This window comes from Nomascus leucogenys, chromosome 4 (genome assembly GCF_006542625.1).
Source record: "Nomascus leucogenys isolate Asia chromosome 4, Asia_NLE_v1, whole genome shotgun sequence".
Taxonomy (NCBI): domain Eukaryota; kingdom Metazoa; phylum Chordata; class Mammalia; order Primates; family Hylobatidae; genus Nomascus; species Nomascus leucogenys.
The window spans coordinates 131,503,425-131,519,783 of NC_044384.1; the positions used below are offsets into that span (position 1 = coordinate 131,503,425).

General features: G+C 39.3%; 1 protein-coding gene across 1 annotated transcript in view; it reads left to right on the plus strand.

Moving 5' to 3' along the window:
* The window catches only part of EFHB (EF-hand domain family member B), a 53,991-nt gene that overhangs the window by 16,688 nt on the left and 20,944 nt on the right, over nt 1-16,359 (plus strand). The window contains exons 5-6 of the mRNA XM_003256731.3: nt 1,540-1,650; nt 11,197-11,326. Coding sequence (XP_003256779.2) covers nt 1,540-1,650; nt 11,197-11,326 — 241 coding nt within the window. The remainder of the gene's footprint in view (nt 1-1,539; nt 1,651-11,196; nt 11,327-16,359) is intronic.

Genomic DNA, 16,359 nt, shown 5'->3' on the forward strand with positions numbered 1-16,359 from the left:
CTCGGCCTCCCAAAGTGCTGGGATTACAAGCGTGAGCCACCGCACCCAGCCAAACGTTGATTGACTTGACGATATTCTTAACTATTAGTTTATATACCTCAATTCTTAGCAGAAAGGCCAAAAGAAAGGAAACTTCTTAATCTATGTTGTTAGGTCGAAAGGGAAGAGTGAAATTGTAAATGGAGTTACATTTACAAATTATTATCTAAAACAGTAAAAACAAAATTACTCACTGTACACAAAACTGGGTACCACTAGTCATGGGAATGCAGCTATTAAACAAACATCTTTTCTAGATTTAGGACTAGTGAAGAATTTCTCCCTGATTCCAGTGATTTCCCTGGTACCTCTGGCTACATTGAGGATACAGATTCATTTTTTAAATTAATTAATTAATTAATTAATTTTTTTTTTTTTTGAGACTGAGTCTCACTCTGTTGCCCAGGCTGGAGTGCAATGTCGTGATCTTGGCTCCCTGCAACCTCCGCCTCCCAGATTCAAGCGATTCTCCTGCCTCAGCCCCCCGAGTAGCTGCGATTACAGGCGTGTGCCACCACGCCTGACTAATTTTTGTATTTTTAGTAGAGACAGGGTTTTACCATGTTGCTCAGGCTGGTCTCGAACTCCCGACCCCAGGTGATCCACCCACCTCAGCCTCCCAAAGTGCTGGGATTACAGGCCTGAGCCACTGAGCCCAGCCTGGGAATACAGATTCAGATCAAAACAGACACAGGGTGTATGCTTCCATCTAAAACTGCCAAAATTTACACCATGGCTACCCCACAGGGCATTAGAGCTTCTAATTTGTGGTTCAGATTTGTTTGGATCATCTTGAGAAGTCTGCAGCAAACTGAAATAAAAATTGTACAGAGATTCTCAGGATCAGAATTTAACTGTGCTTAGAGTATGGCTTACCACAACTACACAGTTAACTGATAATAGAGTTCTTTTTTTTTTTTTGAGCTGGAAGTTTCGCTGTGTCGCTCAGGCTGGAGTACAGTGGTGCCATCTTGGCTCACTGCAACCTCCACCTCCCGGATTCAAGTGATTCTCCTGCCTCAGCCTCCCGAGTAAAGTAGCTGGGACCACAGGCGCATGCTACCACACCTGGCTAATTTTTGTATTTTTAGTAGAGATGGGGTTTCACCATGTTGGCCAGGCTGGATTTCTTTTTGTATTATTTTTTTTTTTTTTAGTAGAAATGGGGTTTCACCATGTTGGCCAGGCTGATCTCAAACTCCTGACTTCAGGTGATCTACCCTCCTTGTCCTCCCAAAGTGCTGAGATTACACGCGTGAGCCACTGCTCCCAGCCAATGATAATAGAGTTCTAATACGCTTCTGACTTCTAGGAGATGAGCCAGGTCAAGTGGGCTTCCCTTTCTTGATAAATCATTTATGTTGGCTTTGTGATCTCTCGGGATGTCTATATAGCCTTGCATCCAGCATACCTAATTTCTCATTTTTTCTAGTCAATATAAACGTATTATAAATAGGTTAAAAAGTACCTTGGAACTGATTTTATTAATTCTTCCTTCAGAATACTCTGCTAAAGATGTGGTGAATCCACCAAAATCCTATGAAGAAGTATTTAAAGAAGGAAATGTAGGACATGATTTGTATGTTGTTTCTCACAATGATTATTATGCAGGTAAGTGTCCTCCAATGCAAAATGGGCCTGAGGATATGGGACTCTTGGATTTGTGAAGAGGAATAAAGGAGATTAGTACATAAAGTTAAATGCCTGCCATGTAATAGGTGATTAATACAATATTATTCGTAAGGTCATAAACCATGATAGCTGAGAAAACCTGTACCGCATATACTTATGGTTTTTAAGAAAATTTTATTTAAATTTTTTTTTTTTCTTTTTTTTTAGTCAGGGGTCTCTGTTGCCCAGGTTGGAGTGCAGTGGTATGATCATGGCTCATTGCAGTCTCCACCTCCTAGGCTCAAGCGATCCTTCCACCTTAGCCTCCTGAACAGCTGAGACTGCAGGTGTGCACCACCATGCCTGGCTAATTTTTTGAGTTTTTAAATAGAGATGAGGTCTTCTTATGTTGTCCAGGCTGGTCTCAAACTCCTGAGTTCAAGCGATCCTCCCACCTTGGCCTCCCAAAGTGCTGGGATTACAGGCATGCACCACTGCACTCGGCTCAAGACTTATTCTAAGTGCTTAATTTTATATTAAGAATATTCGGTGATGGTCAAGTTCACAAATTTTTGAATCAGATCAGGTTCAAATCCTAGCTCATCCATTTACTATCTTTTAAAATCTGGGCAATTTACTTATTTGATCATTATATATATTCTTATCTCTTAAATGGGTATAGTAATATTGTGAGGATTGAGTAGATGTCACATGCTTAACACAGCAACTGGAACATAGTTAAGTGCTGATAATTATTAGCTATTATTATTATTATTAGTGATCTTGTCTTAAAGTTTCATGTCTAGTAGCATATCACTAGAGTTATTCTATAGCACAACTAAAAAGGCATTAGAAGTTTATAGTGCTATAAAATAAAACTCAATTGCCTGTATGTTGATGCTAAGTAAAGTCTTGACATAATGAAGGATTGAGAAGTAGACTGATACATGTCCTGAGAAAGCCTATGGATTGTGCATGGTTTAAAAACTCAGTCTTGTGAAAATATTGTATTCACGTTTGAAAAAGCTTCATGTCTATTGCACAGTCTAATGCAATGCTCTTTAATTGTTTTAAAAAGAACTTTGGTCTGGGTGCGGTGGCTCACTCTTGTAATCTCAGCGCTTTGGCAGGCCAAGGCAGGTGGATCACTTGAGCCCAGGAGTTTGAGACCAGCCTGGGCAACATAGTGAGAATCTGTATCTACAAAAACTAAATAAAAAAATTAGTCAGGCATGGTGGTGCATGTCTGTAGTTCCAGCTACTTGGGAGGCTGAGATGGGAGGATTGTTTGAGCCCAGTAGTTCCAGGTTGCAGTGAGCCACGATTGCACTACTGCACTCTAGGCCTGGGCATATGAATATCCAGTTTTCCCAGCACCATTTGTTGAAGAGACTCTCTTTTCCTCAGTGTATGTTCTTGGCACCTTTGCCAAAAATGAGTTCACTCTAGTTGTGTGGATTTGTTTGGATTCTTTATTCTGTTCCATTGGTCTATGTTTCTGTTTTTCTGCTAGTACCATGCTGTTTTGGTTACTATAGCTCTGTAGTATAATTTGAAGTCAGGTAATGTGATTACTCTAGTTTTGATCTTTTTACTTTGGCTATTCTGGATATTTTGTGGTTTCATATACAGTTTAGGATTTTTTTTTATATTTCTGTGAAGAATGTCATTGGTAATTTGGTAGGGATTGCACTGAATCTGTAGATTGCTTTTGGTAGTATGGACATTTTAACAATATTGATTCTTACAATCCATGAACATAAAATAGTTTTTGATTTTTTGGTGTCCTGCTCAATTTCTTTCATCAGTGTTTTATAGTTTTCATTATAGAAATCTTTGATTAATTCCTAGATATTTAATGTGTGGCTATTGTGTTTAATACATGGGATTACTTTTTAAATTTCTTTTTCACATCATTCACTGTTGGTATATAGAAATGCTACTAATTTTTGTATGTTTATTTTGTATCTTGTAACTTTACTGAATTTGTCAGTTCTAATAGTTTTCTTGTGGAATCTTTAGGTTTTTCTAAATATAAGATGATATCATCTGCAAATAAGGGTAATTTGGCCTCTTTCTTTCCAATTTGCATGCCTTTTATATCTTTCTCTTGTCTGGTTGCTCTAGCTGGGAGTTCCAGTATGAAGGAAGAACTTTCAGTCTTTTCCCATTCAGTATCATTCTAGCTGGGGTTCTGTTGTATATGGCTTTTATTATGTTGAGGTGTGTTCCTTCTATAGCCAGTGTGTTGAGGATTTTTATTATTACAGGCATTAGCCACTGCTAATGTTGAAGGGATGTTGAATTTTATCAGATGCTTTTTCCAGCATCAATTGAAATGATCATATGGTTTTTTACTCTTCATTCTGTTGGTATGATATATCCCATTGATTGATTTGTGTATGCTAAAAAATACTTGGGTCCCAGAGATAAATCCCATGAGACTTGCAAATATTATCTTAAACCCATTATTTTAACCTGATAACAACTTAACACTATTTGCATAAACAAACAACAAACAAAGAAAAATAAAATAAAAACTCTATACCTTAACTTTCTCCCCTTAACTTTTTAACCCCGTTGTTTCTATTTATATCTTATTATAATCTCTGTGTCTTGAAAAGTTGTTGTAGTTACTATTTTTGATTGGTTCATTGTTTAATCTATCTACTCGGGATAAGAGTAGTTTGGATACCACAGTTACAGTGTTATACTACTCTGTGTGTTTCTGTGTGCTTACTATTATCAGTGAATTTTGCACCTTCAGGTGATTATTCATTGCTTATTATTATTATTTTTCTTTCTGATTGAAATTGAAGTACTCCCTTAAGCATTTCTTTTAGGACAGGTCTGGTATTTATGAAATCCCTCTACTTGTTTTTTTTGGCCTGGGGGAGTCTTTATTTCTTCATCATATGTGAAGGATATTTTCAGCAGATAAGATATACTATTCTAGAATAAACGTTTCTTTTCTTCAGCACTTTAAATATATCATAGCACTCTCTCCTGGCCTGTAAGGTTTCCACTGAAAATTCTACTGCAAGATTTATTGAAGCTCCATTGTATGTTGTTTCTTTTCTCTCACTGCTTTTAGATTCCTTTCTTCATCCTTGACCTTTGGGAGTTTGATTATTCAATGTCTTGAGGTAGTCTTCTTTGGGTTAAATCTGCTTGGTGTTCTATAACCTTCTTGTACTTGGATATTGATATCTTTCTCTAGGTTTGGGAAGTTCTCTGTTATCCCTTTGAATAAACTTTCTACTCCTTTCTCTTTCTCTATTTTCTCCTTAAGGGCAATAACTTTAAAAATAAAATAAAATAAAAAAATAAAAAATAATAATAAATTTAGTCTCACTATGTTGCTCAGGCTAGTCTCGAATTCCTGGGCTCAAGCAATCTTTGTACCCTGGCCTCCCAAAGTACTGGGATTACAAATGTGAGCCACCATGCTTGGCAAGGCCAATAACTCTTAGATTTGCCCCTTTGAGACTATTTTTCTATATCTTTTAGTTGTACTTCGTTCTTTAAAATTTTTTTCTTTTGTCTTCTCTGATTGTATTTTCAAATAGCCTCTCTTCAAGCTCATTAACTCTTTCTTCTTCTTGATCAATTCTGATGTTGAGAGACTGATATACTTTTCAGTTTGTCAATTGAATTTTTCAGTTCCAGAATTTCTGCTTGATTCTTTTTGTTTTTGTTTGTTGTTGTTTTGTTTTTGTTTTTTGAAATGGAGTCTCACTCTGTTGCCCAGGCTAGAGTCCGGTGGTGTGCTCTTGGCTCACTGCAACCTCCGCCTCCCGGGTTCAAGTGATTCTCCTGTCTCAGCCTCCCCAGTAGCAGGGATTACAGGCACCATCACGCCTGGCTAATTTTTGTATTTTTAGTAGACATGGGTTTTCACCACCTTGGCCAGGCTGGTCTTGAACTCCTGGCCTTAAGTGATCTACCCACCTCAGCCTCCCAAAGTGCTCAGATTACAGGTGTGAGCTACCACACCTGGCCTTTGCTTGATTCTTTTTAATTATTTCAGTCTCTTTCTTAAATTTACCTGATAGAATTTTGAATTCCTTCTCTGTGTTATCTTAAATTTCTTTGAGTTTCCTCAACAATGCTATTTTGAATTCTCTGTCTGAAAGGACATATAGCTCTGTTGCTCCATGATTGGTCCCTGGTGTCTTATTTAGTTTATTTAGTGAGGTCATATTTTCCTAGATGGTGTTGATGCTTGTAGATGTTCCTTGGTGTCTGGCATTGAACAGTTAGATATTTATTATAATCCTCACTGTCTGTGCTTATTTGTACCCATTCATCTTGGAAATGCTTTCCAGATGTTTGAAAGGATTTAGATGTTGTGATCTAAGCTGTATCTGCTTTAGGGGGCACCCCAAGCCCATTAACACTGGTTTTTGCAAACTTGTAGAGGTACTGCCTTGATGGACTTGGAAAAGATCCGGGAGAATTCCCTGGGTTACAAGGCAGAGGCTCGTGTTCTTTCCCTTTACTTTCCCCTAAACATACAGTCTTTCTCTCTGTTCTGAGCCACCTAAAGCTGGGGGTTGAGTGACACAAGTACCCCTGTGGCCACCACTGCTGACAGTATTGGATCAGACTTGGAGCTAGTGTAGCATTTGGTCTCACCCAAGTCCTGCTGTACTCAACCTCTGGCTGCAGCCTATGTTCGCTCACGGTCCTGGGGCTCTACAATTAACAGGTGGCAAAGCCAGCCAGGCCTGTGTCCTTCCCTTCAGGGTGGTGAGGTCCCCCAGGCCCTGGGTGGGTACAGAAGTACTGTCTGGGAGTCAAGGACTAGAGTCAACAACTTTAGACGTCTACCAGGTATTCTACTGTATTGCAGCCGAGCTGGCATTCAAACCACAAGATACAGTCTTTCCCACCCTTCCCTCCCCTTCCCCAAGGCAGAGGAACCTCACTGGGTAGCCACCGCCACCCCAGGCCATGAGGAGTACTGCCAGACTACCACCAATATTCTCTTAAGGCCCAGGGTCTCTTAAGTCAGCTTGAAGTTAATGGCCTGGGACTTACCCTTTAGGGAAGTGGATTCCCCTCTGGCCCAGAGCAGGTCCAGAAATGCTATTCAAGAGGCAAGTCCTGGAATCGGGAACCCTAAGAGCCAATGCTTGGTGCTCTGCCCCACCGTGGCCATGCTGGTACCTAAGGTGTAAGACAAAGTTCCCTTTACTTTTCCCTCTACTTTTCTCAAGCAGAAGGAATTTTGCTCCGTAGCTACCACAGCTGGTAATGTGCTAAGTCTCTTCTGAAGCCAGGAAGTCTCAGAGGCTTACCCGAGGCCCTTGATGTACTACCTGTGCCCTGAATAACTGCAGCTGGTTATTCAGGGCCCAAGAGCTCTTCAGTTAGCAGGTGATGAATGCTGCCAGGATTGGGTTCTTTCCTTCAAGGCAGTGGGTTGCTTTTTGGCCCCGATGTGTCTAGAAATGTCATCTGCAAATCAGGGCCTGGAATGGCAGCCTCCTGAGTCCCACCAGTGCCCTATCTTGCTGTGCCTAAGGTGGTGTCCTAGATGCAAGGTGAAGCCTTCCCTGCTCTTCCCTCTCCTCTCCTCAAGCAGAAGAAAGGGGTCCCTTTTGGAGCCATGAGCGGAGCTGTGCAACCTGGGGTTAAGGGAGGGGTGATGCCAGCATTCCCTTGGCTGCGGCAGCTGGTGTCGCAGTATGACATGTATCCCGCCACCCACCCCACCTCCAGTCCACTGTCTCTGGGCCTGGTTCTGCTCTGGGAGTCGCCTAAGAGTTCCAGTCCTTATGGTCTAGACTGCCTTTCAAGATTATTTGGAGACACAGAGTCCCATAGCCCTTGGTGGTGAGGTTTGCAGGCACTCAAGTTTGGACTACTGGGATTGGCAATTCCTTTTTTGGTAGGGCTGATTTAAATGCTGCCTCTGGGGACAGGCATCAGCTGAGTTTGGTTCAGTTTTCCATTCTGCTCTAATAGGAAAGCACTGAGTTTAATACCTCACAATGGCTGTGTTCTCCCTGCCCTAGTGCCAGGAGAAGCTCTCCACACCACTCTGCTGCTGCCGGGGTTGGGGAGGGGTGGTGTCTGTGATTGGAAACTATTTTTTCTATCTCTTGAGTGCCTTTTTTTTTTTTAGTGCTATGAAGTTAAAATTTCAGGTACTATGAGTTGCCCACCTGATTTTTGAGATGGGCACTCTTATCTGTGTAGATAGTTGTCAACTTGGTCCTTGTAGTGGGTGGGGGGTGGGTGTGGGTCTGGGACACGGGACTGGGACATGATTGGTGGAGCTTTCTATTCTGCCATCTTGCTCCACTTCCTCTCCCTGAACATTTTTTCTAACCCCCATCCATTGAGCCATTAAATCATTAATCATTAAATAAATGGGATAATACTCTCCATGCTTTTAGGGAGCCTGCTCTATATACTTAAAATTTTTTACTTAAATAATATGTAAATAGCAATAAATATGGACCTACAACATTTAAAATACACTTAATACTTTAAAATAATTTTAATCATTACTAAAGTGATAGATACTTTTATAAAATAAAAGCTATATAGAAATATACAATATACAAAAAAATTCCCACAATTCTCTATCTCACACAGATCTTTCTTTCTTTCTTTCTTTCTTTTCTTTCCTTCCTTCCTTCCTTTCTTCCTTCCTTTTTCTTTCTTTCTCTTTCTCTTTCTTTCTCTCTCTCTCTCTCTCTCTCTCTCTCTCTCTTTCTTTCTTTCTTTCTTTCTTTCTTTCTTTCTTTCTTTTCTCTCTTTCTTTCTCTCTGTCTTTTTTTGAGATGGCGTTTTTCTCTTTTGTCCAGGCTGGAGTGAAGTGGCCTGATCTCGGCTCACTGCAACCTCCGCCTCCTGGGTTCAAGCAATTCTCCTGCCTCAGCCTCCCGAGTAGCTGGGATTACAGGCGCCTGCCACCATGCCTGGCGAATTTCTGTATTTTTAGTAGAGACGGGGTTTCACCGTGTTGGTCACGCTGGTCTCGAACTTCAGATCTCAGGTGATCCATCTGCCTCAGCCTCCTAAAGTGCTAGGATTACAGGCGTAAGCCACCGCGCCCAACCGATAATATGTTCATAGATGTTTTTCTTTGCACTTTTATATATATCAGTATGTATGTTCATTTTGTTCCACATCATATGTACATTTTTTCCTTTTGCTTTTTTCGTCTTATGAAATATTTTGGAATGTCTTTTCATGTCAGTATCTACATTATATTTTTACTATTACAGAAACATATTGTTTATATACCTTTGTAAATGTGATTGGCTATTTCCTTAAGTTACCTTCCTAGATTTCTGAGAAATTTTTACTCTTAGAGCCAAACTGTCAGGTCAAATTACTGCCCAATTTGCCCTTAGACCCAGAGTGTGAGAATATCCATTACTCCACCCCCTTCCCAATAATGAGCTCAGCCAATCTTCTTTACTTTTGCTTAACTAAGAGACAATTATAATTTCTTGTTACTTCAATAACAAGACATTTACTGTTTTTATTTACATAATTTGAGTTACTAGTGAGGCTGAATATCTTTACTCCAACATTTCTTACCCTCTTGGTTGTTCTCTAGTTTCAGTCCTACTTTCTTATCTCGAAATGGAAAACTAACACCACATCAAGACTTGAAAAGAAAAAAGCACAGTATTCAGTTTTAAATAAAAAGACTCCTCTGTTGGGTTCTCAGCCCTCAATCACCCTTTGAATGTTTCTAATATGAGGTAAATGAAATATGAGGGCCGCAATGTTCTGATGATTGCACCAAATCTGAGTGAGAACAAGTGCAAAACACCAAACCTCTCAAATCTTAGCATAGTGGAAAGTGCTGCCAGGGACCTAAATCATTGCCATACCTCCCTTGATCTTCAGGATTTCCATAACAATGGTGGAGACCCTGCGGTTTTTCATCATTGATATCCCCTTTTCCCATGCAATGTCCTTACTTACTTTCTAAATATTAAAGTTCTTCACCCATTTTAAGAATTGAGTTACATATTTTCTGTAAATTTTGAATATTAATCCTCTATCAGATATATAGTTTGCAAATATTTTTTTCCCAACTCATAGGTTGCCTTTTCATTTTGGTGATTGTTTCCTTTGCTATGCAGAAAGTTTTAATTTGATGTAGTCTCATTTATTTATTTTTGCTTTTGTAGTCTGAGCTTTTGTATCTAAGACATTGCCAAGGCCAATGTCAGTAAGTTTTTCCTCTATTTTTTCTTCTATGAGTTTATGGTTTCAGGTCTTACATTTAGTTTTTTTTTTTTAATGTATTTTGAGTTGATTTTTGTGTACGGTGTTGCATGTGGAAATCAGGTTTCCCAGGACCATTTATTGAAGAGACTATCCTTGCTCCATTGTTTCTTCTTGCTGCCCTTGTTGAAAATTAGTGCATTGTATATTTTTGGATTTATTTCTGGGCTCTCCATTCTGTTCCACTACTCTGTATGTCTGTTTTTATGCCAGTACCATACTGTTCTAATTACTACAGCTCTGTAATATAATTTAAATTTAGGATGTGTGATGCCTCTAACTTTTTTCTTTTTCCTGATAATTACTTTGGCTATTCAGAGCCTTTTGTGGTTCTATGTAAATTTTTAGGATTTTTTTTTCTATTTCTGTGAAGAATGCCATTGGGATTTTGATAGGGATCACATTGAATCTGTATTTTGCTTTGGGTAGTATGAACATTTTAAGAAAATTAATTATTCTTATCAATGAGCATGGAATGAATATCTTCATTTTATTTGTGTCCTCTTCAATTTCCTTCATCACTGTTTTATAGTTTTCAGTGTACAGGTCTTTTACCCCCTTGGTTAAGTTCATTCCTAAGTATTTTTTTATGCTATCATAATTTGAATTATTTTCTTGATTTCTTTTTTTTTATAGAAATGCCATGGATTTTTATGTGTTGATTTTGTATTCTTTGACTTTACTTAATTCATTTATTAGTTCTTTTGTTTTTTGAGAAAGAGCCTCACTCTGTTGCCCAGGCTGGAGTGCAGTGGCACAATCTCGGCCTCCCACAACCTCCGCCTCCTGGGTTCAAGCAATTCTCGTGCCTCAGCCTCCCAAGTAGCTGGGATTACAGGTGCATGCCATCATGACCAGCTAATTTTTGAATTTTTAGAGAAGACATGGTTTCACCATTTTGGCCAGACTGGTCTCGAATTCCTGGCCTCAGGTGATCCACCAGTCTCGGCCTCACAAAGTGCTGGGATTACAGGCATGAGCCACTGTGCCCAGCCAAATTCATTAGTTCTAACAGTTTTTTTATGGAGTCTTTGGAGTTTTTTACATATAGCTTTTCAAATATTAACACAAGGTATTGTTGTGTGTAGCATCCTACCAGTCTCCCAGCTCACATGGGGGAATGCTTCTGTCATCTGTAGCTAAATCTGTGCAGTTTCTGCACTGTTACAATTTAATTTTTTGTTCCCTTCTCATTTTCAATGTCAATGAGAACATAGTGTGCATCTTGCAAGATAAGGTTATTTGTGTTGCTTAAGTCATAAGTCTTCCTTTCTTTTTCCACAGGAGAGGCAAAGAACCGAAAGTATAACCCATCAAGTTTCCATAGGTTTAATGTGTATGGAGTACCAACACCACATTTTAATGATGGACGAGCCATGGCAAAATCTCTGTATTGGCTCCATGAACTACAAATGTAAGTTTAATTATACTGTGCCCAGGAACAAGTGTTAGACATTTGGACTTAAAGAAAAGTTGGTGTTTAAACTTTATTTTTTGAAGAGGTAATAAAATGATATGGTTCAAGCAAAATGATTAGAAAAAAATAGAAAAAACAGTGTAATGTATTTCACTTCTGACACCCATCCTATCTAGTTCCTACAGAGGTAAAAATGATACTTTTTTTTTTTTACTGTCTTTATTCTGAAGTTGCAAGCAAACGTAAAGACACATATGCATGTTTTAACTCTCTAGGATCAACTTTATTTGTGTTTCTTAAATACAATGGACTTTCAAAACTCTACCAAGACAATTGTAATTGACTTGAAATTTATTTATTTATTTATTGAGACAGCATCTTGCTCTATTGCCCAGGCTAGAGTATAGTAGGGCCGTCATACCTCACTGCAACCTTGAACTCCTGGACTCAAGCTATCCACCTCAGCCTTCTGAATAGCTGGGAATAAAGGCATGAATAACCATCCTGTCTTGACCTGATATTTGTTATTCAGCTTTGTTGAATAGTTATTTGGGCACCTGAGCATCACTCAAGTTTTTCAAATTGTGACCTTTTTATGTCTTCATTCTGTAAAAACTACTTCCTTAGAAAACAAAATTGGGTCCTTAGTTTTTCATTTCCTGTGTTAGATTTTATATCCGAGCCAACATGTAAACTTTGGAAGATTGCTCATAAAAGTCTAGATATCTTGTTATGCTTAAAAAAATCAGAAGACTGTGGATACTGGTACCATGCTTTGAACGTTGTAAATACTGGTGCTTCCCTGCCGTCTACAAAAAGATATGTCTATGTCCTGATGCCCAGAACCTATGAATGTTACTTTGTTTGGAAAAAGGGTCTTTGTAGATGTAATTAAGGATCTTGAGATGAAGAGATCATTCTGGATTATCTGAGTGGGTGTTAAATCCAATGATCAGTATCCATACAGGGGAAGAAGAAAATTTGATACACAAGAGGAAAAGACAAGCAGAAAGGAAGGTATGTGAAGATGGAGATAGATATTGGTATGATGTGCCTATAACTAAGGAATGAGAAGTAACGCCAACAGCCATCAGACTTTGGAAGAAGCAAGGAATGGGCTGGGTGTGGTGGCATATGCCTGTAGTTCCAGTGCTTTGGGAGGCTGAGGTGGGAGGATGGCTTGAGCCCAGGAGCTTGAGGCCAGCCTGGGCAACATAGCAAGACACCATCTCTAGGGAAAACAACAAAAAAAGCAAGAAACGAATTCTCCCCTAGAGCTGTTAGAGGAAATGTGGCCTTACTGACACTTTGATTTCAGACTTCTGGCTTCTAGGACTGTGAGAGAATACATTTTTTTAAGCCATCAGTTTTTGATAATTTCTTATAGCAACCACATGAAGCTAATGCACGGGCCTTGCATTCGTATTTGTCAATGATAGGGGTAGATTTGTTCTGACCTCTGCCCTCTTTAGAGGAGACAATGGCCCTGTAGGTTTCCATAGGCCCAACATGCACACAATCTTAGCATTACTGCAGGTATCCAACCTGCCTCACTCTTTTGCCTATTTTGTCTCTGTGACATTAACAGCTCTCAGTTATAGAGGCAAAATTCTGAGCACTTTATATATTATTAGTTTAATTCTACTAAGAACTCCACAGGATAGGGTATATTATAATTTTTATTCTTCCCATTTTACAGGTGAAAAAGCTGAGGTACGGAGGGGTTAAATCATTTGCCTAAGATCATGCAGCTCAGACGTATCAGGGGTAAGAATGAAACCCAGGCAGTGTTGGCTCTAGAGGCAGCCCTAACCACTGCACCAGATCTATAGGCACTTGATTCTTGATCACCTTTTTATGGGCTTCAAAAATGATTTCCTTTCCTCTTTCACTCCTTTATTACATGGAGTTTCTGATACTCAAATTATTCAAAATAAGGATGGTAAAGCACACACATAAAATAAATTTTTACAGTATCATAGTAACCCTGTATGAGATAGTTTTTATTTAGGATATGGATGAAGTATTTACATAATAAATATTTCTTAATTATATTATTAAAATGGTTAAACTATGTATAAAGGAAAGTATGAAGATATTATCTAAATATTTAAGGACTAGATATTTATAATTAAATATAATAAATAAATTGATACTTAAAAGGAGACAAATATGGTGTATCCATTTTCTATGGGTTAGAAATATAAACTTCCTATCAGTTTGTAAAACGTATGAGGTAAACACATTAACAACAATGTGGTCCTCAAGAACATCCTAAGAGCAGAGCAAATATCAATGATTTAGTGTTGCCACAGAAAAAGACACAAAGTTTATAAGGGCAAACAGTGTGCAGTGCATGCTTCCCTCCAACTTGTCTCTACTCCCAAGAGGACACTGTTTATGGAACAGTGTTTTATTTGATCATACATTTTGTGTTTTTTTTTTTTTGAGATGGAGTCTCCCTCTGTCACCAGGCTGGATTGCAGTGGCATGATCTCGGCTCACTGCAACCTCTACCTTCTGGGTTCAAGCAATTCTCATGCCTCAGCCTCCCGAGTAGCCGGGATTACAGGTGTGTGCCACCATGCCTGGCTAATTTTTGTATTTTTAGTAGAGACGGGGTTTCACCATGATCGTCAGGCTGGTCTCGAACTCATGACTTCAGGTGATCTGCCTGCCTCAGCCTCCCAAAGTGCTGGGATTACAGGCATCGGCCACTGTGCCCAGCCTTTTTCTATTTTGAAACTTAATTGGAATGTTATTGCTAGCAGTAGAGAAATTCTTTATTCTTTTGGTTGCAATTTAAAAAGAGCTCACTACTTCATTCAGTTTGATTTCTGTTACAAACGTGGAGTCAAGTGTGTTAGTTTACATTTTGAGGCATCTAATTTTATGTGCACGATTTAATGTAAATTTGGTTTACTCTCAACTTTTATGGGATATATTTCCTCTGTAAAAGAGGATCTCTATTGGCTGGGCACGGTGGCTCATGCCTGTAATCCCAGCACTTTGGGAGTCTGAGGCAGGCAGATCACGAGGTCAGGAGTTCGAGAACAGCCTGGCCAACATGGTGAACTCCTGTCTCTACTAAAAATACAAAAATTAGCTGAGTGTGGTGGCACACACCTGTAGTCCCAGCTACTTGGGAGGCTGAGGCAGGACAATCGCTTGAACCCGGGAGGTGGAGGTTTCAGTGAGCTGAGACGGCGCCATTGCACTCCAGCCTGGGTGACAGAGCAAAACTCTGTCTCAAAAAGCAAAAACAAAAACAAACAAACAAACAAAAATGATCTCTATCTATGTTTTGCTTATGACCTTTGGTTTGAATAATCAAACCAAAGTCAAATCAAACTTTGGTTTGAGTCATCAGATGGTAGGCATGCATGTGCAAGTGCATGTGTTTGTGTGCATATGTGAATGAATGAATTCACTGGCACACAAAGAGCTTTATCTGAGTTGGTTCGTGAATGAAACTCTCGATTGTTGTGTAATGATGTTGCAGTTACTGATATTCTGACATACATGGTTGCCCACAGATACTTCCTGATTGTTGCAGAAGCATACTCCAGGCAGTTCGTGACTAAAAAGGGTTGGCTCTGTGCCTTACAGTTCTTTTTCTTATCATCTCTGCATGTTCTTAATTATGTACCTTGGAGCTGATTTTTTTTTTTTTTTTGGAGACGGAATTTCACTCTGTTGCCCAGGCTGGAGTGCAGTGGTGTGATCTTGGCTCACTGCAACCTCCGCCTCCTGGATTCAAGCGATTCTCCTGCCTCAGCCTCCCGAGTAGCTGGGATTACAGGTGCCCACCACCACGCCTGGCTAATTTTTGTATTTTTAGTAGAGACGGGGTTTTGCCATGTTGGCCAGCTGGTCTCGAACTCCTGACCTCAGGGTGATCCACCTGCTTCGGCCTCCCAAAGTGCTGGGATTACGGGTGTGAGCCACTGAGCCTGGCCTGGAGCTGATTTTTAGATTGTTAACTCTGTTTGTTCAAGGTATAGCCCTAAACTACATTGATTTATTCTGACTCCACCTACAGTCTTCCACTCGCCAACAAATGGGAAGGAAATGAAGAAACGAGATGAATTACTTATATTCCTTCTTTTGTTCCTCCACAGAGTGTCACTGTTCTCCAGAAATTTATTCAGCTCAGTAGTTCAATAGTACAGGAGATACTTTGAAAAGCAAATGGAGTTTAAGAATGTAATGTTCATTGTCTTTAGTCTTAGCAAAGCAATAGAGAATTTATTAATTTTAATGTTATTAAATAGTAGCGTAATTTTACAGGTTTCAAAAGAAATTTTATTCATTTAATCACAACAGTAGAAGTAACAAAATTATTTTACAGAAAACTGGCAAAATAAAATCGCTCATAATCCTATTCACTTTAATTCAGCCATTATTATCATTTTAATGTTTTTTTCCTAATGTGGCTTCCTATGTAGATTTTTGCATAGTTTTCACCAGAGTGCAATCTCATTTTATATCCTGTTTTCCACCTAACATAAAATAATTATCTATTACTGTATATGCCAGCATTGAAAATGCATGCAGTGTATTCTTATTAATGTGATAGAATTTAATTACCCTCCACAACTGAACATTTTGATTCTTTTCTTTATTCCATTGTCATCAGTGAGGCTACAAACATTTTTTATACATAGAACTTCTCTACATTTTTTTTTTTTTTTTTTGAGACAGGCTCACTCTGTTGCCCAGGCTGGGGTGCTGTGGCATGATCTTGGCTTACTGCAGCCTCTGACTCCCAGGTTCAAGTGACTGTCCTGCCTCAGCCTCCCAAGTACCTGGGATTACAGGCGTGTTCCACCACACCTGGCTAATTTTTGTAGTTTTAGTAGAGACAGGGTTTCACCATGTTGGTCAGACTGGTCTTGAACTCCTGTCCTCAAGTGATCTGCCCACTTTAGCCTCCTGAAGTGGTGGGATTACAGGTGTGAGCCACCGTGCCCAGCCTCTTTTCTACATTTTTAATTGCTATCTGGATTATATCATTATTATTGGTTCCC